General features: G+C 30.4%; 4 protein-coding genes across 4 annotated transcripts; all 4 read right to left on the bottom strand.

Annotated features, from left to right (window-relative positions):
- Window positions 1–2,525: 2,525 nt before the first annotated feature.
- LOC130965601 (uncharacterized) lies at window positions 2,526–3,159 on the bottom strand. The gene is made up of 2 exons (XM_057890370.1): window positions 2,954–3,159; window positions 2,526–2,841 (listed from the first exon to the last, which is right to left on the bottom strand). Exons 1-2 carry the CDS (start codon window positions 3,153–3,155, stop codon window positions 2,558–2,560), a joined length of 486 nt encoding a protein of 161 aa, XP_057746353.1. The 5' UTR covers window positions 3,156–3,159; the 3' UTR covers window positions 2,526–2,557.
- Window positions 3,160–8,577: 5,418 nt separating this feature from the next.
- On the bottom strand, window positions 8,578–10,107 carry LOC130965384 (alkane hydroxylase MAH1-like). Its single transcript, XM_057890151.1, has one exon. It carries the CDS (start codon window positions 10,105–10,107, stop codon window positions 8,578–8,580), a length of 1,530 nt encoding a protein of 509 aa, XP_057746134.1.
- A 7,171-nt stretch (window positions 10,108–17,278) lies between these two features.
- Window positions 17,279–17,975, bottom strand: LOC130965385 (alkane hydroxylase MAH1-like). The gene is made up of 2 exons (XM_057890152.1): window positions 17,867–17,975; window positions 17,279–17,817 (listed from the first exon to the last, which is right to left on the bottom strand). Exons 1-2 carry the CDS (start codon window positions 17,973–17,975, stop codon window positions 17,279–17,281), a joined length of 648 nt encoding a protein of 215 aa, XP_057746135.1.
- A 6,428-nt stretch (window positions 17,976–24,403) lies between these two features.
- Window positions 24,404–26,063, bottom strand: LOC130970822 (alkane hydroxylase MAH1-like). Its single transcript, XM_057897016.1, has one exon. The coding sequence runs from the start codon at window positions 26,038–26,040 to the stop codon at window positions 24,511–24,513; it is 1,530 nt and encodes a 509-aa protein (XP_057752999.1). The 5' UTR covers window positions 26,041–26,063; the 3' UTR covers window positions 24,404–24,510.
- Window positions 26,064–27,027: the final 964 nt, after the last annotated feature.

Raw genomic sequence — 27,027 nt, forward strand, 5'->3', positions numbered from 1 at the left:
TTTTTCCTTTTCTGTCTCCTGCGTTGACGCCCCCTCCTGGCTTGAATCAGTCAGTCTAAGGCTGAATGATGGCATCCCTGAATCTGTTTTAGGAACATAGGTTGCTGTCCGTGCCATCATCAACAGCGCAGCAGCGTCTTCTGCGGCTGGATAACTGCGTCATGATGTATAAGAATAAGAGTAAGAATAATAATATACGGATGATAAGCAAAGATTGATTTTAGTCTGATGAACTTACATTTTAGTTGGAGCTGGGGGAAGCGTGGGTGTGGTTTCTTGAAGTTGTTTGGGGGATTCAGGAGTGCTGCACAGTTACACAAAATTAATCATGGCGTAAAAAAAAAATTGATCAGGAACAATATACACCCAAACTGTTAGCAAATATACACCCAAACCCTAAACAAATATACACCCAATACTATTTCTTACGTTTCTGTAGTCCCTTCAATCCGTAGCATAGGGGTTGGTTCGAAATCTGTCTCAGGGGTTGTTTGGGATGCCGACACAAAAACCTGGATCGGGACTCTAAACAAGAAGAAAAATGAAAGGTTAACAACGCCTTTGAAAATAATAAGGTTATAAGGTTGAAATATTCTTGGAAAACTCACATTGCAAGCGCTTCCGACGGTGTTTGTTCCCTCACAACCATCATATTCGAGTCAGTCGGACTCAACCTAAAATAACCCAAAAAAGGTAAAAAATACACCCGAACAATTCAAAAAGAAGACAGGCTTTGTTTTTTGAGAACTTACATAGTTGCATTTTTTGCTTTTTTTTGCTGCCTTTTTTTTCTTGAATAAAATAATAAAGGGCTTTTTTTTCTAAAAAAAATATATACAGAATTAGAAGTAGAAGGTAATAGAAGAACAAAAGTAACGGTTATTTAAAAGAGAAATTACATGCTCTGTGATGGCTGGTTTACGCTACTCTGTTCTGTGCGTCCTTGAGAGGAAGGATCATCACTTCCCAAGTTCAAAGTCGGTAGTCTAAACAGATTTCATGTTATTCAGACCAAATAAGATACAGGTATAAAATACACCCAAATGAATGCACAAGATACAACCAACCGAATGGATAATATACACCCAACAAAACAAACGAAATATCCCTAGTAAACAACATAAACCCAACTTGATCCACAAAATAAACCCAAATGGTTCCACAAAATACATCCAAATCATGATAACAAGATTTTATTAAATAATAAAGCTTCTTACATTTCAGAGGACACATAGCGACCTTCTGTCGATCGCAGGTCAGCTTGGTTCTCCCTACGAAACAAGATACAATTATTAGCAAACAAAACACACCAAAATCTCAAATACACAGCCCCGCAAGACATACCCCTCTGCAGCAGATTTATCAACGTTTCCCCTTAGCCATTCATCGATTTCGTCACTTGATATTTCATATCTCTCACTACATTCATAAAATAAGATGTTAACAAAAATAATTACGATGATAGACCGTAATATAGCTTACGAGGTACTGTACCCATCAAAGTATTGATCTTCTTCAGGAGGTGAATCCTCCACAACAACTTTTTTCTTTTCTTGTTGTGTTCTGGGTGGAAAAAAAAGAATACTAATCAGAAATAAAAAATTAATTTTATCACAGAATATTAATGAAAGAAGTGCTTACTCTTGTGGTGTTGTTTTTGTTTTTTTCTTTTTCTTCTCCTTCTCTGCAGGTGATGATTCTTCGCTCCTATAAGTTAATAATAGACACTTCAATTAATACACGAAATCTTTATAATGAAGCCAAAAGAAAGGAGTAATAATTTCAGGACATTACTCATCACTTGGTTCAGATTCAGATTCTGAATCAGAATCTGACTCCTCTTGCCTCTGCTTTCTTTTTCTGGAGTCTATTCTGGAAGGCAAACAATCATCATTTAGAACATACTAAAAATACACCCAAATGAATTCACGAGATACACCCAACTGAATATTAAATATACACCCAACGTAGCAAACGAAACACACGCTGCTTAATAAACTACATACACCCAACGTGATCAAACAAAATACACCCAACTCGAAAAAGAAATTACACCCAAGTATGGTTCTTACTTTTTCCCCTTTTTGCTGGGGTGTTTTCTTCCTGAATCCTCTGAGTCTTCTTGAGCCTCAGACTCAGAGGTAGAAGTGTCACTGTCAGTAGTTTCTGTCTCCGAAGACGAAGTTGGACTCGCCTTCCTTTTTTTGTTTTTTTAATTTCTTTTTTTTTTCTTTTTTTTTCATTTTTTCTCTTGTCTCTGCTATCTTCAGAATCCCCTGAAACATGAGATATTTTAGTTAGCAGCATTCAGGTAAATAAAATACACCCAACTTATTATGTTTACTTACCAAAATTTCCTGTCTTTCTGCAGACATTCTTTCCACCAACTGCTCCTTAGTCCAGTTGGCAATCCAAGGCTTTGGTGGTCTTTGAGTCCTGTTCTTGCCTTTGTTTTTTGAAAGATGAAAGTAGATTATCATGAGGGCAAAGAGGCAGCCATTATTTAATTTCTTCTTCTTCTTCTCCTGGTAGTCTGTGATGCCCTTGACCATGAAGGTCAAAACATGCCCCCCCAGTTTCTCTCTGATATGCCGTCCATCTTAAAAATTGGGGCCAGGTGCACGGGCGATATTTTGTTTATCGTCGTTGGCAAAAGGAACGCCATCTGTATGTAGAGGATGAATATCCTCTTGAACATCAGGCGTTCCTCTTCGTTGCCAACGCCGATTTCCATCATTTCATCAGTAAGACTTTTGAGGGTCTTACCCTGGAATCTTCTATAAATTATTTTGTCATCATCAGAAAGTTTCTTATACTCAACTTTCTCAGGAAATAGATCTCCTACAAAAAGGAAGACAACAAAGTATCCAAGTCGGTTCAAAAACACCCAAGCATCAACTTAAATAGACCCAAGCAACAACTTAATATACACCTATAATTTTAAGCTAGTTACCTGTTGCATTGATGCCAAGTGCATGACCTATTTTTCTTGGTGTTATTTGGAAAGAACCATATCCTGTCTTCAGTCTGTTCTCCCCAAGTTTGAAGTTGTTTGCCAGCTCCCTTAAGAGTTGGTGATCCACCCTTAGTGGTGGGATGTGCATCAACCCATCGAATCCGAGATCCCTCACAATTGCCTTCTTCTCCTCAGTCATGTTTCTGAACTTATCACTCAGGAGATGTGTGGCACACTTAAGGTCTTTTGTTTGGTTTCTTGCTGCCATTTTCTCTGAAATGAAAAATACACCCAAAGATATCAGTAAGATACACCCATATATATATGAGTCAGATATACCCATTAATAACAATAAAGTACACCCATTGATAACAGTAAGATACACCCATATATATGAGTCAGATACACCCAAAGATAACAACAAGATACACCCATTGATAACAGTGAGATACACGCATGGATATTATTCAGATACATCCATATATATTAGTCAGATATCACTCAAACATGCTTCAATATCAAGCCACATTACAAGGTCAAGCAGTATACACCCCCCAATCTACGGAATATAGCCCCAAAAATCTAGAACAACAACGTAGAAGAACAGTGTAACAAAGAAACAAGAATAACAGTAAACCCTAGAACAACGACGTAGAAGAAAGGTAAAACGTAGTTTGTAATCTGGAAAATATACACGAATCTTAATGAACTTACGTTGAGTTTTGTTGCTTTGTTTTCTCTTCAGATTCTTGATGGAGAGTTTGATGGTGTTTTGATGGAGGTTTCGAACAACGAGTTGTATATTTTGAACGTCGATTTTCGCTCGAAAATGGAGGGATTTCCTTCTTTTCGAATCGCTTTGGGAAGTGGAAGAAGTGGAAGAAGTGGAAGAGTCTGTCATAACTCGTAGTATACGTAACCGTTTGAGTGTTGAGCGCGTGAATGTGACGCTCTATGTAACCTCTCTTCATGCGCGTGAGTTGTATTTGGGCTGGGCCAACTTGTAAGCTTGTATGTGTAGCAGGCCCGTATTTTATTTAAGTTAATATTTATAATTTTATGTATATACTATTTATACTTATTACATATAATATTATCAAATCATTCTAATAGTAATCTAAAACTTCAAATAATTTTGGAATATTTTTGCCTAATGTTTTATTGTATCTCACACTTTTTTTTTGGGATAAAAATATACTAGTTTATGTGTCTAAAAGTTTAACAACATAAATACAAGAGTAAATTATTAAAATAATGATACCTAAAAATTTATATTATTGACAAAAATAATTTTTAAAGATGTTAATGATAAATAAGTTTTTAAAAAATTTAAAAATGTAACAAAAAGAATTAAATGTTAAATATATATTTTAAAAAATGACTTTAGATATCATAGTTTTAATGCAATTTTTTGAAAAGTATATAGAAAAATAAAATATTTTCATCTTTAAAATTTGGTAATTTTATGTCAAGTAAATTTTTTTAATTTTTTTTTATTGTGAATGACTAAATTTAAAAAAAAATTCTAAAGATCAAATTTTGTTCTTAATTTTTGTGTGCACATTTTAAATATTTATTCAAATTTTATTATAAAAATTTTAGATTAAATAAATAAGTCATTTGCTAAATACAAATTTTTTTTATTATTTAAAAAATATAATATTTATTGATTATTTTTAATTATATTTTTAAATCATTCAGAGACTATTTTGTCAATATCATCTTTTAAAGATATTTTTTGTCAATGCCAAATTTTTTTGGATGCAGAATTAGTTGTTAACTCTAAATACAATTATATAAAAATACTATGGATTAAAGTTTGTGAAAACTAGCTGATTTATAAAATTTCTTATATATATATAGAGAGAGAGAAAGAGAGATATGTGAGAAGGAGAGGTGAATTCTATAGTAGTTATGATTATAGTAATTATAGTGGTTATGAAATTTTGAAATTTAATATTTGCATCACTTTTTGAACAAATCCTAGTGTATTCTAGAAAAAGGAAGAATACATTATTCTTTTAATTTTAAAGTGTAAATCTTAGATTTTTAATTTTAAATTCTAATTCTTAAATTTTAAATTATAAATTATAAATTTTAAATTTTAAATTTAAATTATTAATTTAAAATTTAATAAATTGAGAGTTAAAATTTATTAATTGATAAGAAATATTCTATTTTTTATTTAATAAAGAGTGTTTAAGAAAGAATATATTTTTTTCTATTATTTTCTTATATTTTCTTATATTTTTTCTATATATATATATAGATTGATTGAAAGGATGACAATGAATAATAGCTTGGACATATATATACACTTACTAAGATAGCCTAAGTTAAGGAGCTTTATCACTTACGCTTAGTTTGATAAATGTTTTATTTTTTAAAAATAATTTATAAACTTTAATTTTTAAAAGATAATTTTTTAAAAATTGTAATATTTATATTTGATAAATAAAATTAAAAATAGATTTTAATAAATACAAGCAATAACAATTGTGTTTGATAAAATAGCTTTTAAAATTTAAAAATACTATAATAGACATAAATGTGAGCGTTTAACATATAAGATTATATTAGACTTTTAAATTTTAAAAAATACAAGTCAACTTTAAAAAATTCTACCTTAATACTTTCAAAAGTATCTTGATTTTTTAAAAACTACAAATACAAACACATGATTTTTTTTATTTACCAAACACAAAATAAGGAATTTAAACTTTTAAAAAATACAAACACCTCTTTAAAAAAAATTATTAGCCTAATCAAATTGAATTAACATCTTTAATCCATAATTTTTATATATTGTCGCCAGTATTCTTAGATCCCACATACAAAAAAATTAATTTGTCATGAATCTAATATTTAAATATTTATTATTAATTAATATATTACTACATACAAAAAAACAAAATTTAAACTTTTTAATATTTATTTAAACAAACAAATAAACCCACGGTTCTATCATCCCAAATTGATTCACACTTGGCTAAGCCACCAATTATTTTTTAATGATTGTGGTACGGCGGTAATGGATGGGACGCAAAGTCGCAAAGGCTTTGTCATCCCTACCCCTACTGCATGGAAATGTAATAACTTGCTCATTTAAATAACTAAGTAATGATATTCAATCATGCATGACCCCACATATTTAATATCTTCAGAAGTTGTTGGCTTTGAAAGATTTTATGATTGAAGTGCATGCATATATCTGGCCATCCTGCTCCCGATAACGGACAAAGGAACGTTGAATTCCCATGCATGCTTAATTAATTTGATTTTTTCTTCTCTTATCCTCCTTCTTGATAGAATATTATATATGGAGACAGTAATTTAAAATTATTTTATTTAATTTAATATTTATAATTTTATGTGTATAATATTTATAATTATGTATTTATTATATTTGATATTTTATATATTTATTTTAACAGTAATGATTAAATACAAATAAACAAATTATAACTATCTTTGACCCCAATTTTAGCTCAAAGATTTTCGTATTAATAATATTTGATATAGACATGCATACAGCAATTGCATAATGGGGGAAGTATGTAGAAGCATCGACAATCACAATCCACAGATAGATTTAAGACAAGAAAACCGTTGATGCTGGAACATACATGCTTCTATCAATAATTGCCTCTGTTATATAAATTTACGGTTTTCTTAATTTAGTGTTTAATTTTTGTTTAATTTATTTTTTATGATAAAATTTAAATATTTAATAATTATTTATTTTTATATTTTAAAATTAAATATTAATTTTTAATTTTTTTAATAAGTTAGGCAAATATTTTTAGTTACCATAACAATGATTTTCATGTTAAACACCACAGAAATTTTTGTTTTCCCTCAATCATAAGCTACGCAGCTGGTACTTTAAAGTAGCTCTTTTGTCGCACTTCAAAAGCGTGCCTTAAGGTGGTATTTGGTGGAGAAACAGAGACAAAAAGACTGAGACTGAGAGACAGAGACTAAGAGATACAGATTGAAATAAATCTCAATATTTTGTTTGGTGCAAAATAGGAGATAGGAATTGAAACAAGAATAAAACTCTAATTTAATTTGCACAAAGGGTAAAATTGAAATTAATTAATTGAAATGAAAGTATTTTAGGTATAAAATGTTATTAGGAAAAGTCTAGGGGGCCAGCAGTTTTATTGAATTTTGGCCAGCATGTAACCAGCAGAGGAAGGTGAGCCATTGGATGAAATTTCACACCAATCTCACACCATCAAATCATCATTGATGGCTAGTTGATGGCTAACAATCACAAAAATTGCTGGCCCCCTAGCATTGCTCATGTTATTAAAGTTTCAGTCTCCATCTCTAAAAATTTCAGTCCTCTGTGTCCCTACTTTTTAGAGGTACTGAAATACTGAAATTTTAGAGACAGAGACAGAAACTTTAGTACCAGTCTCTGAACTAACAAACACGATACTGAGTCTCAATCTCTCAATCTCTGTCTCAATACCTCAAAACAAACGTTATCTAATGGACATTCATAATTACAAACTCTACACTTCTGCAAATTAGGCCACATTTTTGTAAGCGACATCTATCCCACCATAGCCTATTTTCTATTCGTTTCTTTTTGTAACAAACTATCTTTTGCAATGCCTTTTATTTTCTAAAACATCAGTGTTATAGGACTAATACAATTATTATTTAAAATTGTTGATTAAAAATACGATATTATTAGAATACTGGACTAAAAATATTGAATTAGTAGCTAAAAGTAGTGCTGTCTAATATGAATTAAAATTGCTTGTTAGTTCTTAAACTTTTTCTTTTCTAAAAAATGGCCTCTAGTGGAAATTTATAGTGACCCTCTAAAGTATGACATATATCTTGATCTTATATTGCCATGCTTTTTCAAAAGGGAAAGTTTAGGGGGCAGCAGATTTGTTAAAATCTGGCAAGCACTTAGCTAGCAAAACAAAAATGAGTGATTCTCTACCATTAGATAAAATTTCATACCATTAAATGCACTATTAATGACTAATTAATGGCTACAACTCACAAAATCTGTTGGCTCCTAGCACTCCTCTTTTCAAAATTATGAGAAACAATAGATTATATATATGATGTTTGATTTAGATTTAGTATTATTAAATGAAATAAATTAAATATTCTATAAACAAAATTACATATTCTAAACTGTTATATATCCAAACAGAAAAAATAATTGTACCATAACAAAATGTTAAAATATAAAGTATAAGAAATGAAGTCTTACAACAGTTGAAAATGGATCAAGTAAAAAAATAATATAATATAAAGGACCCATAAACTCATTAATTTAAAATTTTGGATAAAAATATGATGTCCAAGGCATTCTTACTTAATCTAGGATAACACCTCTCGTGTATTCCATCAACACTAGTAGATAGAAGATAGTTACACCAATAATATATATGATAGTTATCTTTCATATTATATATAACAATATCAATATCAATATCAAATACAGATGATGAAGAAATACATTAGCTCATGATATGCTTATTCCTTGTTCACTTAATTATATATCTTATACATATGACAAAATGATATATAATGTTCGTACAATAATGGAATCCATATCATATAGATTATAGAAGATGCCCCTAAATCTAATTAATACCTCTTTTAGTAACCTTGACCTTCAAGCCATGTTTCATGTGAAGAATAACAGAAAGACAGGGGCATACATTATGCCCTTCCACCACCTCAAACTGAAAATTCAACAGCAAAGCAATGGCGACGATCTTCATCTGAATAAAGGTTATATTTTTACCCAAACAACTTCTTGGGCCTGCATTGAAAGCTATGAACTTGTAAGATGGTACCTGTATGATACTTCCCTTGTCAGAAATCCACCTTTCTGGCTTAAACTCCAAGCAATCTTCTCCCCATATTTGTTCCATTCTTCCCATTGAGTACAAAGAGTAAAGTATCCTAGTATTTGCATTAACATGATCCCCACTAGGAAGTATATCAGATTTAACTGCAGATTTGTGTTCAAAAGGAAGTGGAGGGAAAAGTCTCAATGCTTCACATAAAGCTCCATGCAGATAAACTAGCTTGTTAAGAATTTCTAACCTTGAAGTGATGAGCCAATTTTCTTCCTTGGTTATCAGGTTTGCTCTAAATTCTTCAAGGATCTTGGCTTCAACAAGAGGGTGGGTTGAAACCAGCCAAAAAAACCAACTGAGACTTGCACTTATGGCATCCCTTCCTGCTGCTAAGAGATTAAGTGCATTGTCTCTTAGAAACTTGGGCTCTATTGTTTCCATTCCACTTTCCATTACAAGAGCTTTAAGCATGTTAAAGTTCGATTCATCATCATCTTTGGTGTAGTTGAATTTGTTTTGCTCTTGGAATGTGGATGATATAAATTGATGCAAGAATTGGTCAATTATTTTTCCACATTCACCGTAGCTCTTCTCTTGTCCAATTTGGAGCCACTTTTGAAGCTTCCACAAGAATCTTGGGGCAATGTGTCTGTAGAACATTCCATCTTCCATCTTGTTGAAAGCTGTCTCAAAAGCATTTTCCGGGAACTCATCGATGAGCTTGTTAGGAAGGGAGTTAGGATCGAAGCCCAGCACTATGGAGCAGATGTTGTCAAAGGTGAATCTCTGAAAGATGTCTTGCAAGTCCACAACGGTTTCAAGTTCCGATGCATGATTCAAAAGTGGAACCAGGCAACTCTCGAGCTTCTTATGAATCGTTTTCACAAATGAACTCTCAAAGGAGTTTCGTTTGAACAACGAGTGTAGTGTGTCCCTGTTGCGCTTCCATTTGTCGGAATCGATGTTAAAGATGCCATCTCCCATGATTTCAAAAATCTCATAGAACTTAGGCCCTTTAATGTAGTTGTCAAAGTTCTTGCTAGTAATGTGGTGCACATTCATAGGGTCAACGGTGATGAGAAAGTCAAGGTTTGTGAGCCAGGGACCTTTGAACATGAAAGTACCTCCATAGTGGTTCAAAACAGTGGTTGCATAATCATGGATATTGGATAGATGACATAAAAGTGCTGGTAGCATACCAAAGAAGGGCCAATCAATTACGGGGTTATTTCTATTGGACAGCCATGTGCGGATGAAGAAGAATGAGACAATGGCTACAAAAATGACAATGAAATCTAAGGAGTCCATCAAGATTTGGCCTTATTTCGAGGGCTTGCTTTGAGTGATGTGTGATATATATATGCATGATGCGGTTCCTTTGATCATAAATTTATATAGGCACATAACGCTTTCTAAACATGAAGATAATACTATATAAAGAAAAAATAAACAAAGTAAAAATATTCTTATACATCATTTAACTATGCTCAACTGACTACAATTATTAGTTTTAATTTACACTACGAGACTTCTAATTACAGGAATGAAATTAGCTACTTTCTACATAACTATTCACTAATCTACTTTCATAAATATCTAGGCTGAATTTAAAAAAAATAGTAATGAAATTTAAATCTAACACTTCTGATCTAGATAAGAATATCTAGGCTGAATTAGCACTTACCTCAACTAACACAGTAACACTTGTATCCATCCATTAAAGTTGAGAATTATTATTACGTATCTCAATGAGATGGTTGATCTTACGTGCTTTTTTTTTATTGTCATTGAGATAACTAGGATAATTGATTTAAAATAAATTTAGATGATTAACACCTTTTATATTTTTTTTGGTGACTGACACCTTTTATATTTGAATCAATATTAATCAATTTTTTATACTAAAACTATTGGTCTTGTAATATTTTATTTAAAATTTAAAAATTTTCACATTTAAGACAAGAATCAAATCCCGCATATAAATTGACACTTAATTAGAAAAAATAATTTTTTAATTCACATTTAATGAAATAAATTTATAATACAGTTACTCATTTTTATAGCAATTTTATTTGTAATTTATCATTTAAGTGAATATTAATGTTAAGATAATATATATTTGAATTGTGGTGACCTATAAAAAAGAGTTTTCAGTATTTTAAAAATATCAATGTTATAATATTTTAATCGTTGATTTTAATTATATATAAATTTGATGATTAAGATTAATAGCATAGAATATCTAAAATTTTTTCTATAATAATATAATTATAATCTTTACATATTTAAGTTATAGAAAAAAATTTAAGTATTTTAAAAATATTAATATTTTAATGATAGTTATTGATTTAACTAATATTTATTTTATAATTAAAATTATTAAAATTTTTAAAATCTTTTTTAAAAATCTTTTTGAAGAGAGAGAAGGAGCAAGCACATTTTAAGTGAGACAAGCTATGACAATAGTGTTTCAGTACTCCAGGTACGATCAGGTTTTCATTTTTTTTATCGTTTATTCGGAGCCTGAATGACTATTGTAACTCCATTTGTGATATCAAAAAATCTGTTAGGTTGCATTTATTTACATAATGAGACATTGAAATCGGAATATAAAGATATAAACTTGTATTTTATAAAACAGAAACATCGTGTCTAATGAATTAGTATATTTTGTGTTTATTATAATAAAAAAATTAACAAAAAATATTTTTATTTTTTATTTATTTTTTATAATTATATTTTTTATTATTGTCTTTTTTTTTCAAATTTTTTGGATGAAAAAAATAAAAATCAATTGAATTTTTATAATTGTTTTAGCTCATTATCAAACAAAATATAAAAATACAAAATTTTTTATTTCTATTTTTTTATCTTTGTTCTCAATATCTTATTCTCATATTCTCATAAACAAATACAGCTATATGTCCAGTTTCCAAATGAGAGAGATTAGTGGGCAGTTCGGCTCTGATGGTAGTAACGATTGCAACATGTAATGGTCCGTAGGTCACCAATAATGGATGATTTGAATTTGTTTTATGATTTCACCATTGAGTGCATAAACGGCGAGGTGAGGTCTGTTAGCTGAATCCTGCTTGCGTTGATGATGAGGCTCACAAAATTGGCTGCCGTCGTGTGATAACGCACTTGTTTGTCACCGAAATTGGAACCAAAATTGGTTGAGTCATTGGTTGGCCGTCATTGAAATGGTGTCATTGGCTCTGAAAGGTGTGGCCACGCATTTATACCAATATTAGTGATGCATTTCCTACCCATGTGCAACTTCTTAATATGATTAGTACAACTATAATTATGCTTAAACGACTGCATTTGTACAATATTTTGTGGCTAAATTTTTTTTAGATCAGTGATTTTAATGTGAAATATAAAAATATTTGATATTTTAATTTTTTATATTTGTATAATAGTAATATATAATAAAAATATTTTTAAAATTATAAAAATTAAAACGTCATTCAAATTTTATAGTAAAAAAAATTTTAATTATAAAAAAAAGTGTTTTGTACTGCTAATAAAAAATGCACAACCGTTGGGGCAAATTTGATTTTAACTAGTATAAAAAATACTCACTGATCCAACCAATTAAAGCCCCACACAATACACCCCACATACATTGTGTTCACGTCATAAATCATTGAAATATTTTTAAGTTAAATTTAAATGCTTTTTAGACACTGACGGACTGAAATGCCAATACTATACTTTGCCTCACCTAAAATGTTTCCGTATACAAGCTCATTAATTATGATGTGGAAATAATACCAACTAAAATAATGTTACTATTTATTTAAATAAATAGTTTAAATGAGATCTACCGGTTCCAGTTATTCCACATTTCTTGAGAGGTTGCTTCCAAAATTTTATGGTGGATATGCATTTTCACACTTGACAAGTACTGCTCATCAATCAGAGGAGTGCCAGCGGGTAGGATGATCATGCACATGCCAATTATTTTATTTAATTTTTTAATATTAAAATTAGTTTTTCTAATGTTTGAAGGGTTTAAAATTTAGTATTTAAAATTTATGATATAGAAGTTAGCCAGAGTGGCTAACGAGAATAACAAATAAAATGGACTAAAGACTTGAACTGAAATTGTAGTCATGTTAAGAATGGTGTTAGGAGAAAGAAAGAAAAAAGAGTAGAATAAAAAATAATTAAAAATCCAAAATTAATAAAGCTGGCTATAATTTTTTTTTAATGAAATTTTTTATTTTGGGTGTTTTTATTATTAGGAGATTTAAAGTAAAAATAGAAACAATAGATAACATCTACATTTACTTTGTATATATATATATATATATATATATATATATATATATATATATATATATATATATATATATATATATTCAAATATATGTCATGATTAATAAAATTTATTTATAATGTTATATTATATTTTTTGCATTCTCAATTCCAATTATTTTTAAATTCATGTGATTCATTTATAAAAAAATATTTATACCAATAAAAGATAAAATTATTTTTTTTAATTTAATTATATTAGGCAAATAAGTCCATTATTCAATCAAATAAATTAGTTCAATATAATACTTTTAAATTTGTAATAATATTAATAATAATTATAGAATACAATTTTTTACACAGGTCTTAATCTAATTATTTAAATTCATAAACTCATAATCAGCTTTAGACTGATTTTTTATCATTTCTAAAATATTTTCAGTTATTTAATCTGTAGTTAAAGTCTCTCGCATGTTATATAATCTATCATTTGTTAAAGTTTGTTAGTTTGTCACATTATTCCTGCATATTAATTATACTGCACATTTATAGAAATATCTAAATTTTTATAATCATATTTTATAAGAATAATTATCTAAATAAGATGATTAGAAAAATTTAGAAAATAAATAAATAATTTAATTATTAAAAATATAAAAAATAATATTTAAAAATATCTAAAATAATATCTAATACTTAAAAATATCTAGAAGTATATTGATTAGCCAATTTCAAGAGTCTATAAATAGGTCAGGATAGAATTCATTATAATCAAGTGAGCTAACACACTCAAGTCTCATTAATTTTTGTACTCTTTCTTCTAAACGAATTTAGATTCTTTAAAATGAGAAAGTTAATAAAATAGTAAAATAAATAGTTAATCATAATTAATTTTGTAATTTTTATAAAATATATGTTTTATTATCTTAATTTAAGAGTGATGAATTCATCATTTAATCAACTTTTTTATTTTAGAATATCTTAACCCCTTTTAAATTATCGATAATATAACTATCAAATTTATCCAACTATTTATCTAAATTATTTCTTTATCAAAACTATTGTTATTATTCTTGCTACAATATTCAAGTTTATAATAATACAAAAAATCAACTTCAAACTATTTCATAAAATTATCGGTGGTACCTAAGTATGTTTGATCCATCATTTATTGGGCATAAAATATTTTTTCATAGCTTTTCAATTATACATATTCACCATATTCTAACTCATTCTAACAAATTTCTCCATAACCTTAACTATCTCAATGCAACTATAAGTATTCTCATGCCCAGATTATTCAAAAGACATTATGAGACTTAACATTCTTAAATGAAAACTTTTCTATAAACACAAAATTGGTGGAAGGTTGTCCACGAAAAGTTCACCATACTAGAGAATCAACCAACATTTTTTACTATAGAAATAAAGAAATTAAAGGAAGAACAACAAAAAAATTATATTACTTTATGCTTCCTCCAACAAACTGTGACAAAGATAAATTTCTCAAAGATAGGAGAAATATTATCAACCAAGAAATTATGAAAAAACTTGGAGCAATAATAGTAGTGAGCTGACACAAAGGTTAACATTATCTTTTTCCAATCTATAAGAAAGTCATATACAAATATGAAAATAAAAAATTACTATACAATATTAATGAGCTCAATAACTGAAATGAAAGTTTGGAAATGATTTGCCAAATAAAAAGATAATAGAAAAGATACTATTAATTTACTATCCAAATTTAATCCTAAAGTATCTAACAATTGAATACACTAAGGATTCATCAAAGCTAGTGTTGATACAAAAAATGAATTTTTTTTAACAATAGGGTGTTTTGCTGTCAATGGTTTCGACAACAGAAGCGGTGTTTCGACTACAGAAATAAAAACGGGTAAGCTGAAGTAAAAAAAAAGATGGTACAAAGAGCGTCAAAGTCAAAAGGTAGTTATTGTCTTTTCTTGATCACTAAAGCTTATTATTCGACCTTCAAGTTGAGTAGAGAACATGGGTGCGAAAATTGAAGAGCATGCTAAAGAAACGTAGGACTTGAAGACCAAAAAAGATGTGAGTGTCAAAATTTGGGAGTAAAAATTCTTCATAGTCAAGGCAAGATCATGGATGAGAAAAAAGAAGAAGTAAGATCATGGACAATATGCTCCATGGTAAGACTATTTCCATGATTTATAAATAGTAGAAACTTAAAAGAGTTGTAAGACTTCTTCAAAAACACTAGATTGTCACACATAAGTCTTCGCCAAAATTTTCAGTCTCCATGATGCAATGGAAGAACATGGAGCACAAGTGCATGTGAGTGTTGGAAGTCCATATTTATTTGTTTTTCTTTTATTTTCTTTTTTCGTTTCTTTTCATTTATTTGCTTTACGCATTCTATTTTTTACTTCTGTTCTTCAAGTATTTTGTTTTCTTTCAATTTCAACTTTAAAGTTTCATCTACTTTATTGCAATTCTTTATTATTTGCCACTATTCTAGCAACTCATATATTTCGACATGAACGCTAAGTAATTCTCGGATCGAGCCCACTCTTTTTCAGAGGAGTTGTATCTGCTCTGCGATACTTAAGATCTTGATACAAGTTCGATTCGATATCCTGTCAAGATACCTTGTCAAGGCTACCAAAAATCAAGTGAAACAACTAGCATTAACAAAGCTAATAAGCTCATTACACGTTTTTGAACAAAGGATACCATGACGAGGTGGCGATGGCAAAGCTGCGGGAGACAGCAACGATGAGCAGCGAAGATGCTGCTGGTGTTGTTACGTTGACGATTTCGTTAGACGCAGCGACGATGAGGGAAGATCGATTGGAGGAGATCGTAAAGATGATGAACGAGTGTGGAGCAGGAGGCGCCGACACTGTTGTACAAGCGCGGTGCAGGACGTGGCAACCTTGAGGCGGTGACAGTGACTAAGTGACAGTGATGACCAGCGATGAGAGTGAGTGAGGGTGGCGGTTACCAACGAAACGATAGCAAATGGTGGCGATGGGGGTTGACAGAAAGAGAGAAAGAGAAAGGGGATAGTAGTAAGGTTGATGATATTGCGAAAATAGAGGAGAAGTTTTGCAAATTTGAATTTATGGTCAATTTTACTGGCGGATTTATGCACAGCATGTGACCAAAACGACACATTTCATTTAATTACCTTACCGTCGGATTTTTTTGCCCCTAAATCTGACAGTAATGATTGCGCCAATTTTTTTCCTCCAATTATTATCGGTGAATTTACCGTTGAAACCAAATCCGAGGTAACTTTTTTACCCGATTGACGAATTTATTGCCAAATCAGTTGATAAATCCGTCACTAACCTCCGACGGTATTCAGCGTTTTTTTTGTAGTGATAGTAGAATTAAGTATATAGATATCAAATATTATTTTATACGAACTATTATATTGGAGATAAAAGATATAGATTGAGTATTGCACCACAAATGAACAACTAATTGACATCTTCAATAAGACGCTCCGAAAATCAAAGTTTGAACCATTTCAACAAATGTTTGAAGTTACACAAATTATGCAGTACGTTACATATTTGTAAAAATATCTAAATTTTTATGATAATATTTTGTAAAAATAAATATCTAAATATTATATTAAAAAATTTTAAAAATACATAAATAATTCAAGTCTAGAAATATCTAGGATAATAACTAAAAATATTTAAGATAATATATATCTAAGAGAATATCTATACCTAAAAATATCTAGTAGTATTGATGAAGCAATTTGAGAAACTTATAAATAGATCATGATAGAATTTATTGTAATCAAATGAACTAACACCCTCAAATTTTATTAGTCTTTCTCCTCTCTTTTAAACTATCAATAATATAATTATCAAATTTTTTTAATTATTTATTTAAATTACTCTTTCATCAATATTATTCTTGTTGCAACATTTAAATTTATAATACAATAAACTAATGTCAAACTATTTCATAAAATCATTTATGCAAAACAAGTAGACAATTACGCTAATTATATAATATAATTATTTTCATATTATATATGATCGATATCAATTACAGACATTGAAAAGATGATGAATATAGTCAATACATGCATCAGCTGATGATATGCTAATTACTTTTTCACTTATTTATCCTATACAGATGACAAGATGATATATAATGTCCGTACAATAGTGGAGTCCATACCATATATAGATGCCCCTAAATGCTAAATCTAATTAATAATACCTCTTTTAGTAACCTTGACTTTCAAGCCATGTTTCATGTCAAGAACAACAGAAAGACATGGAGACACATTATTCCCTTTCGCCACCTCAAATTGAAAATTCCATAGCAAAGCAATGGCGATGATCTTCATCTGAACAAAGCTTATATTTTTACCCAAACAACTTCTTGGGCCTGCTTGAAAAGCTATGAACTTGTAAGATGGTATGTGTATCTTTCTTTCCTTTTCAGAAATCCACCTTTGTGGCTTAAACTCCAAGCAATATTCTCCCCATGTTTGTTCCACTCTTCCCATTGCATATTGACAATAAATTACCATAGTATTTGTATTAACACGATCCCCACTGGGGAGTATATCAGATTTAACTGCAGATTTGTACTCAAAAGGAATTGGAGGGAAAAGTCTCAATGCTTCACACAAAGCTCCATGCAGGTAAACTAGCTTGTTAAGATTTTCTACCCTTGAAATGATGAACCAATTTTCTTCCTTGTGTATAAAGTTTGCTCTGATTTCTTCAATGATATTGGCTTCAACAAGAGGATGGGTTTGAAACTAGCCAGTAAAACCAATTGAGACCTGAACTAATTGCATCCCTTCCTGTTGCTAAGAGACTAAGAGCATTATCTCTTAAAAACTCGTGATCTATTTGTTCCATTCCAATTTCCTCCACAAGAGTTTTACGCATGTTAAAGTTTTTCCTTTTAAGCATGTTAAGAACTTGCGATCAAGATTTACGCACCATAAGTGACAGAAAAACTAAAACACTTCTAGCAATAGTAAAGATGAAAAATAAAAGTTTTTCAGTGAGATGGAATTACATCATGGAAACTTTATTAAATGCACAAGAAGATTATTTATGATTGTGGCATCGAAGCTTTGGTCATTTTCACTTTCATGGATTAAAGCTACTACACCATAAACAACTAATGAGGAATCCATCAAACATTACAGAGATTAATCAATCTTGTAAAGGATGATTACTTCAAAAATAATATTGTCAACCATTTTCTTTCTAGAAGAATTTAGTGAGTTAAAGAGATACTTGTATTAGTTCACAATGATATCTGTGGACCGATGAAAACACTATCACTCAGTAACAATAGGTACTTCATTCTCTTCACTGATGATTATACTAAGATGACTAGGCATATTTCCTACATGAAAGATCAGAGGTTTTGGCATTTTCAAGAAATTCAAACAATACATGGAGAAGCAAAGTGGTTGTAACATCAACGTACTTCGTAGCAACAGAGGAACTGAATACATTTTCAAGAAATTTAATAAATTTTGTGAAGAAGAGAGTGTTGAGCATCAACTCACAGTTGGATATGCTCCTAAGCAAAATGGAGTATGTGAGAGAAAAAATAGAACTATGATAGAGATCTAGACGGCACGCTTGATCCTTAAGGAGAAAAATCTATCAAACATCTTTTGGGCAGAAACTGTATACATAGTAGTATACCTTTTAAATCATTGTCCCACGAAGGTAGTAGAAAATAAAACTCCAATTAAAGTATGGAGTTGACTAATGCCTTATGCAAAGCATCTAAGAGTCTTTGAATGTCTATGTTATGTCCACATTCTCACAAAAAATATCTCAATGAGAAGACAGAGAAAGAAATCTTCGTTGAATATAGTGCACAACCAAAGGGATATCATGTGTATAACTTGCAAACAAATAAATTGATAATCAGTCGAGACGTGAAGTTCGACGAATATATTTCATTGAACTGGGAAGATGAAAAAGTTGAGAAAAAAAAGCATTGAAGTATCACAACAACCACTTGCAAGATTAGAAGAACAAGAACGTAAAAAAGCAAGTACAACTACTCCAACAGTAGAGCAACCACTGATTCTCATATAAGAAAAAATGAGACCTCTACAAGATGTATACGAAACATCTAATTTTGCTAAGATCGAGCCTAAAACTTCGAAGAAGCAGAAAAGCAAGAAGAATAGAAAAATACAATAGAAGAAGAAATCAAGATTATTAAGAATAACACATGAAAGTTGGTAGATCGCTCTTCAAATAAAGATGTCATTGGAGTCAAATGGTTATACAAGACTAAACTCAATCCTGATAAATCTATTCAAAATCATAAGGCTTGGCTTGTTGTTGAAAAAGATATGCACAAATTGGTGGGATAGATTATATAGAACCGCCGCCAAAGGGTAAGTAATTTATTTTTGAATATAGCAGCAGTTATGAACCGCCACAAAAAGAATCCGCTGCAAAATTTTAGTTTGTAGTAATTATTCCAACAGTTTTCTAAAACCGCCGCTAATAGATTAGTAGTGCCTCATATTGAAGTGGTTGGAGAACCGTCATTATTGGGCTCTGAAACCGGCATTATCTGCTGGAAGTGTTGTAGAGCTCCTATATACAATAAGGGCACTCATTGCCTTAGCTACACAAAAACAATGAAAGATCTATCAACACCTTGATGACGTTATACATTACTTCTGTTCTACACTTGGAATTTTTCAGAGTCAAAAGTAACGCATAACATCATCAAAGCATTTGTTCTACACTTAAGTTCACAAATTACTATACATGATAATTTAATTGATATAATTTTTTAATTATCTTTTAAATTACATATTATATAAATATATTTGGTCTTTTTATATTGTATAACTATCTGTTACTTCTGAATTTAAAAAATTCTAAGTTTTAACTCCTATACTATTTTGGAGGACTACACTTTATAATAACTTTTTCAACATTAAAATTTCTGGTAATGATTTTTTATATGCTAAAGAGTTAAAAGACATTTTTAATGAATTTTTAGAAATTATTTATTGTTCTATTTTAAATTCATAAGTTTGTAAAAGTATATATCTTTTGGAATTTAAACTAAAACACATACAAAATTTGAATTTATATTCTTATTCGTTTGATTTTTTTGATATTTTACTTGAATTCAAATGGGGATATTTCGTAAATCGAATCAACTACTTGTGTAATACATATATAGTAAATCGAATCAACTTGATTTGGATTTACTACTATTTGTGCAACACTTTCATGGTAAATAAAATAAACTCAATTTGATTTACATGTAAATAGCATAAATCAAATCAATTTGATTCGGCGTGTAATTAATTCTGGTTTAAGATGTTTGTGTAAATTTGAGCTAAATAATTTTATTTATGTGATTTATCCTATTTTTAGGTACTAGATATTCTCTTAGATATATATTATCTTAAATATTTTTAGTTATTATCCTAGATATTTCTAGACTTGAATTATTTATGTATTTTTAAAATTTTTTAATATAATATCTATATATTTATTTTTACAAAATATTATCATAAAAATCTTGATATTTCCACAAATGTGTAATATAATTAATACTCCTCTTTGATGTACATTTGTGTAACTCCAAACATCTCTAGAAATTGTTCAAACTTTGATTTTGGGAGCGATTTAGTGTAGACGTAAGTTAGTTGCTCATATGTATTGCAATATTTGATCTTTTTCTTTTTTCTCCAATATAGTTTTTCCTATAAAATAATACTTGATTCAACTATGATGGACTCGATTGTTTATCATTGCTATTGCTGATTTGCTACCACACAACATAGATGTTAGGTCACACAACTTAGTTGTTGGGTCTTCTTGTTATTTTTCTATATCTTTGAATATTTTCCTTGGTCATATTGCTTGACTGGTAGCTTTTGGCTATAACATACTCGGCTTCAAGAGATTATTGAGCCACAGTTTCTTATTTCTTTGATACCCAAGAGAATACTCCAAATCCTAGTGTAAATGCATATACAGGAGTGCTTTTCATGTCATCAATGGAGTTTGTCCAAACATTATCAATATATCCAAAAAGTTTTAGATATTCAGTAGATTTGTAGTGAATGTCATATCCCTTTGTGCCTTGTGATATCTTAAGATTCTTTTTGCAGATCCATAGTGCTTTTGACTTGGTTTTTGCATGAATTTTGATAGTAGACTTGTTGTATACACAATGTCCGATTTTGTTGTGGTTAGATAATAAAAGGGGTTAAGTACGATTTTTGTCCCTAAGGTATAGGCTAAAAATTTTATTTGTCCCAAACTTTTTTTGCATTTGTATTCGTTCCTAAAGTTCAACTTGGTTTTAAAATCATCCTTCGAGAAATTTTTTTTAAAAGACGATTTTACCCTTAGCTTGTATGTCGTCCTTTCATCTTCAGCTCCGTCATCTTCTCTCTCTATACGCCTTCTTGATCATCCTCTCCCTCTCCCTTTCCTCGAATGGCATGCCCTTCCTGCTCACCTGCACCATCGACGCCAATGCCCTTTGCCTCTTTGCCTGCTTTTACTTTCGATCAGACACTTTCCCGGCGATCACTCCATCGTAGGTCGGCTGCCCAAACACCAGCTTGTTTGAGTCATGGGATGAAAGCATCGCAGATCTCTTGGCTTGTGGAGGAACGACTTCATCAGTGTCCATCAAAACTGTGCCACCGTTTTTGTCGGTGTTCGTGTTAATGCCATCTTTGGTGTCAACTTGGGGTTTTCCCGCCGAAACCCTTGTCAAGGAAACAAAAATCAACCATGCACGCTATCGTTGTGGTAAAGTATGACATGCAACAACGAAACCTTCGTGTTCGTCTTTCAGCATCTTTGCCACTCGCCTCTTTACTCTGTCTCTACCCACTATCTTTGTCGTGGTTGTTGTCCCGCTTCTGCCCACCGTTTCCCTTATCCTTACTGGTAAGATATTTTGATACTCTTAATTTCTACATTGAATTTGCTTCAAAGATTCATGGATTTCATTAGTAATTTATCCTAATTTTTACCTAGTTATTGAGTGCTGCTTATTATTTGATTGCAGAATTTTGTTAATTTCATGAATTTGTAATTGAGGATGTGAATCACTTTGGAGAAGAATTGTGAATTTTAAGATTATAAGGCTTGGTTATGTGAATTGTGTTTGGAATTCGGTTTTTATTGTTTTTGTGTTGGTTGAATGGGTGGAGTATGTAAGTCATCTGCTGCTCCTCGGTGTTCACAATTACTAAAAAGTGCTTGGTGCTTTTATTGGTGATCAGCGAGTGAGGGTATAATTGTTCGAAGAACAATTTTAAAATCAAGTTGAACCTTAGGGACGAATTCGAATGCAAAAAAAAGTGGGACGAATAAAATGTTCGGCCTATATCTTAGGGGCTAAAATTGTACTTAATCCTAATAAAATAGGTTTCCAATAAAATTTCTATATTGTGAAGCATCTGTCTCTTTAGATTCATCTTTTTTTTTGTAATTTTTCATTATAAACTAGAGAAATTGACACAGCCTTGCAATTACTCATCTTGAATCTTTTCAATAAATTTTGAGTGTTTTTTTTTTTATGAAAAAAATGTATTTTATTTTGATTTACCTCGTTATCAAAAAAGTAGAGCACCAATCCTAAGTCAACCATATCAAATTAAACGTATGCTTCACCTCTTTTTTGAAATCTTTGATCATTGTCTCATTGTTTTTTTTTTGTGTAGATAAGATAGATGTCCACATACAAAGAAATGATAAAAGTATTTGAATTACCTTATGTCTAGATATATATAGTGTAGACCACTTTTGCCCTTTTCAAATTCACGATCAATTAAATATTTGTCAATTTGACTGTACCATATTCGTGAAACTTGTTTGAATTATCCATAGAACACTTTTAATAATAGATAATTTTTAGTACCCATAATAAAATAAAAAGTACTACTTATTTATAGATGTCAAACAAATAAAAATAAAATTACAAAAATAATTATCTAATTTAAATTTAAATATAAATTTTAATTGGACTAATATTCGAATGTTATTCCAACACATGTCGAATTGTAATAAAACAGTGACACGTTCCAACTTTTGCCTGCTCCATTATTATAGGCATCAATAATGCTGCAAAAAACGATACTTAACATCAAGTAGTTGAAACTCAACTCTCACAGTCTACATAATAAGTTTCATTTCTGTACATTAATGAAAACTAATAAATGAGACGGTTAAATTTAGGATTTTTTATATATATAAAATAATTAAAAAACAAACATTTTAAATTGTTCCAAAAAATTTTTTATTATAAATTATCCTTTTTTATTTATGTAAACTACTACAGATACATAGTTGTTACCTACAACATTTTGGTATTCTGGTGTTTTAAGGGATTACACTACGTACTAAACCGCTGGCCATGGAGTACACGGAGTATAGATTATTAGGTATTAGCCTACTAATTAAAGACGACACACCATGATTTAGCAAAAAAGGCCAAACAACTAAAATGTAGAAGCCTGCAACAATATAGTAAGAGACATATTTAACTCACTAAAACCCTAAAGGTGGTAACAATTTATCATCATTCATTATATCGGTTAAATGACATTGTTCACGTGGCAGGTTTCAAAAACAAAGATTATAGTCGGATTTTTTTTATTTTAAGCATTTTCATCATATTTCACTAGATTAGATTATTTGATAGGTTGTTATTGAAGTAAATGGTGATGATATAATCTAGATGAGATTATATTTAATTACCAATAGAATAAGTAAGATTAATATAAAATGTAATTTATGTTAGATATACTTATAATAATAACAAATTCTTATATGAATGACACTTATAAATCATAAATCATGTCTCAAACAAAAAAAAGTGATAGTGAATGTCTTACTTCAAATCCCCTTTCAAGCTTGAATGACCTTGTTGTGGCACTATTCATCAATATAAACATTGACGTTGTCAACAAACATATCCTTAACCAATGCCTCTATTTCGCTCCAATTTCCATATTTTTCATAAGGGGATACTTTTCCTTTTCATAACAAAGTCCATAAAATACCCATTAACACGCCATTTTATAAGGATGCTTTTAACATCTGTATTTGAGTGGCAGCCTAATATAAAAAACTCTTTAACTCGTTAATTTAAAATTTTGGATCAAAATATGACGTCCAAGGCATTGTTATTACTTAATCTAGGCTAAAATCTTGTGTCATTCCACCAACACAAGTAGATAAAAGATAGTTACACCAATAATATATGATAGTTGTTTTTCATATTATATATGATCAATATCAAATACAAATATTAAAAAGATGATGATGAAGAAATACATGAGCTGATGATGATATGCTTATTACTTCTTCACTTATTTATCTTATAAAGATGACAAGATGATATGTATGTTCGTACAATAATGGAGTACACACCATATAGATTGCCCTAAATCTAATTAATAATACCTCTTTTAGTAACCTTGACCTTCAAACCGTGTTTCATGTGAAGAATAACAGAAAGACATGGGCACACATTATGCCCTTTCACCACCTCAAACTGAAAATTCAACAGCAAAGCAATGGCGATGATCTTCATCTGAATAAAGCTTATATTTTTACCCAAACAACTTCTTGGGCCTGCTTGGAAAGCTATGAACTTGTAAGATGGTACGTGTATGATGCTTCCCTTGTCAGAAATCCACCTTTCTGGCTTAAACTCCAAGCAATCTTCTCCCCATATTTGTTCCATTCTTCCCATTGAGTACAAAGAGTAAAGTATCCTAGTATTTGCATTAACACGATCCCCACTAGGAAGTATATCAGATTTAACTGCAGATTTGTGCTCAATAGGAAGTGGAGGGAATAGTCTCAGTGCTTCACACAAAGCTCCATGCAAGTAAACTAGCTTGTTAAGATTTTCTAACCTTGAAGTGATGAGCCAATTTTCTTCCCTGTGTATAAAGTTTGCTCTAATTTCTTCAAGGATCTTGGCTTCAACAAGAGGATGGGTTGAAACCAGCCAGAAAAACCAACTGAGACCCGAACTAATTGTATCCCTTCCTGCTGCTAAGAGACTAATAGCATTGTCTCTTAAAAACTTGCGATCTATTTGTTCCGTTCCACTTTCCTCCACAATAGCTTTAAGCATGTTAAATTTTGGTTCATTTTCATGTTTAGTGCAGTTGAATTTGCTTTGCTCTTGGAAAGTGGATGATATACACTGATGCAAGAATTGGTCAATTATTTTCTCACATTCACTATAGGTCTTCTCTTGTCCAATTTGGAGCCATTTCTGAAGCTTCCATAAAAATCTTGGGACAATGTGTCTGTAGAACATTGAATCCTCCATTTTGTTGAAAGCTTTCTCGAAAGCGATCTCTGGGAACTGGATGAGCTTGTTAGGAAGAGAGTTAGGATCAAAGCCCAACACTATGGAACAGATGTTGTCAAAAGTGAATCTCTGAAAGATGTCTTGCAAGTCCACAATAGTTCCTAATTCCGATGCATTATGGAGAAGTGGAACTAGGCAACTCTCGAGCTTCTTATGAATTATTTTTACAACTAAACTCTCAAACGAGTTTTGTCTGAACAATGAATGTAGTATGTCCCTGCTGCGCTTCCACTTGTGGGAATCAGTGTTAAAGATGCCATCTCCCATGATTTCAAAAATCTCATAGAACTCAGACCCTTTAATGTAGTTGTCAAAGTTCTTGCTCGTAATGTGGTGCACGTTGATAGGATCACTGGTGATGAGAAAGTTGACATTTGTGAGCCAGGGACCTTTGAACATCAAAGTACCTCCATAGTGGTTCAAAACAGTGGTTGCATAATCCTGGATATTGGAAAGATTACATAAAACTGATGGTAGCATACCAAAGAAGGGCAAATTAATTATGGGGTTATTTCTATTAGATCTCCAAGTGTGGATGAAGAAGAATGAGGCAATGGCTACAAAAATAAGAATAAAATCTAAGGAGTCCATCAAGTTTCGGCCTTGTTTGGAGGGCTTTGTTTGAAGTGATATATGCATGATGTGGTTTCTTTGATCATAAATTTATATAGGCCGCCCATGATGCTTTCTAATGATGTTTATAAGAAAAAACAAATAAATAAAATCAATTCCATACTTAAATGTGTGGTTTTAAAATTATTTTTATTTTCATATTTTATTATTTATTTCGTTTATAATTATTATAAAAAATATATGTACGAAAAATGTTATGTGAATAAGATATTTTAATAACAGAAAAATATAGAAAATTAATTCTATATAGTAGCAATTTTTTAAAAAAATCATGTTTTTAAAATTTCAAAAAACATGCACTATTCTCATTTTTCTTCATCTCCCTCAAAAAACGTAGAAGTTGTAACATTTTGTGTCATCTCTTACCGCTATATTTTTTAGTTTTTGGATGATTTTTTAATAATTTTGAATATTTTAGTTTTTTAAATTTTAAATATTTTATTTTTGAATGTATTTTTATAGGTTTTGAATACTTTTTTTATGTTTTGGATGTTTTTTTATTTTAAATTTTGGATGATTCTTTTTAACAGTTTTAGATATTTTATTTTGGATTAAGTATGATTTTGATCTTTTAGGTATAGGCTAAAAAATTTTTTCGTCTCTGTTGAAGTGTAGTTGGTGAAGCATTGAGGGCACAAAACAGAGAAAGAAAATTGGGAGAAGAAATGGAATTGAAGAAATACTCAATTACAGTGAAGGATCTCAAACTATACAAGTGAAGGTAGAGTCCCTTATATACCAGTAAAGAGTAGCTAAACTATTCTAACTAACTAATCTGTATAATTTAGTCACACCAATTATGTAAACATGAGAGCTATTTAGCTACACAAGCTACATAGTAAGTTAAGGTGAGTGTGAGCTTTCTTATCAAGTAATACCCTCCCTCAAGTTGGGAGTGTAGATGTCCAACAATCCCATCTTGTGATGAAGGGTAGAGAAAGTCGC

The sequence above is a fragment of the Arachis stenosperma genome, chromosome 3 (assembly GCF_014773155.1).
Source record: "Arachis stenosperma cultivar V10309 chromosome 3, arast.V10309.gnm1.PFL2, whole genome shotgun sequence".
NCBI classification, from domain to species: domain Eukaryota; kingdom Viridiplantae; phylum Streptophyta; class Magnoliopsida; order Fabales; family Fabaceae; genus Arachis; species Arachis stenosperma.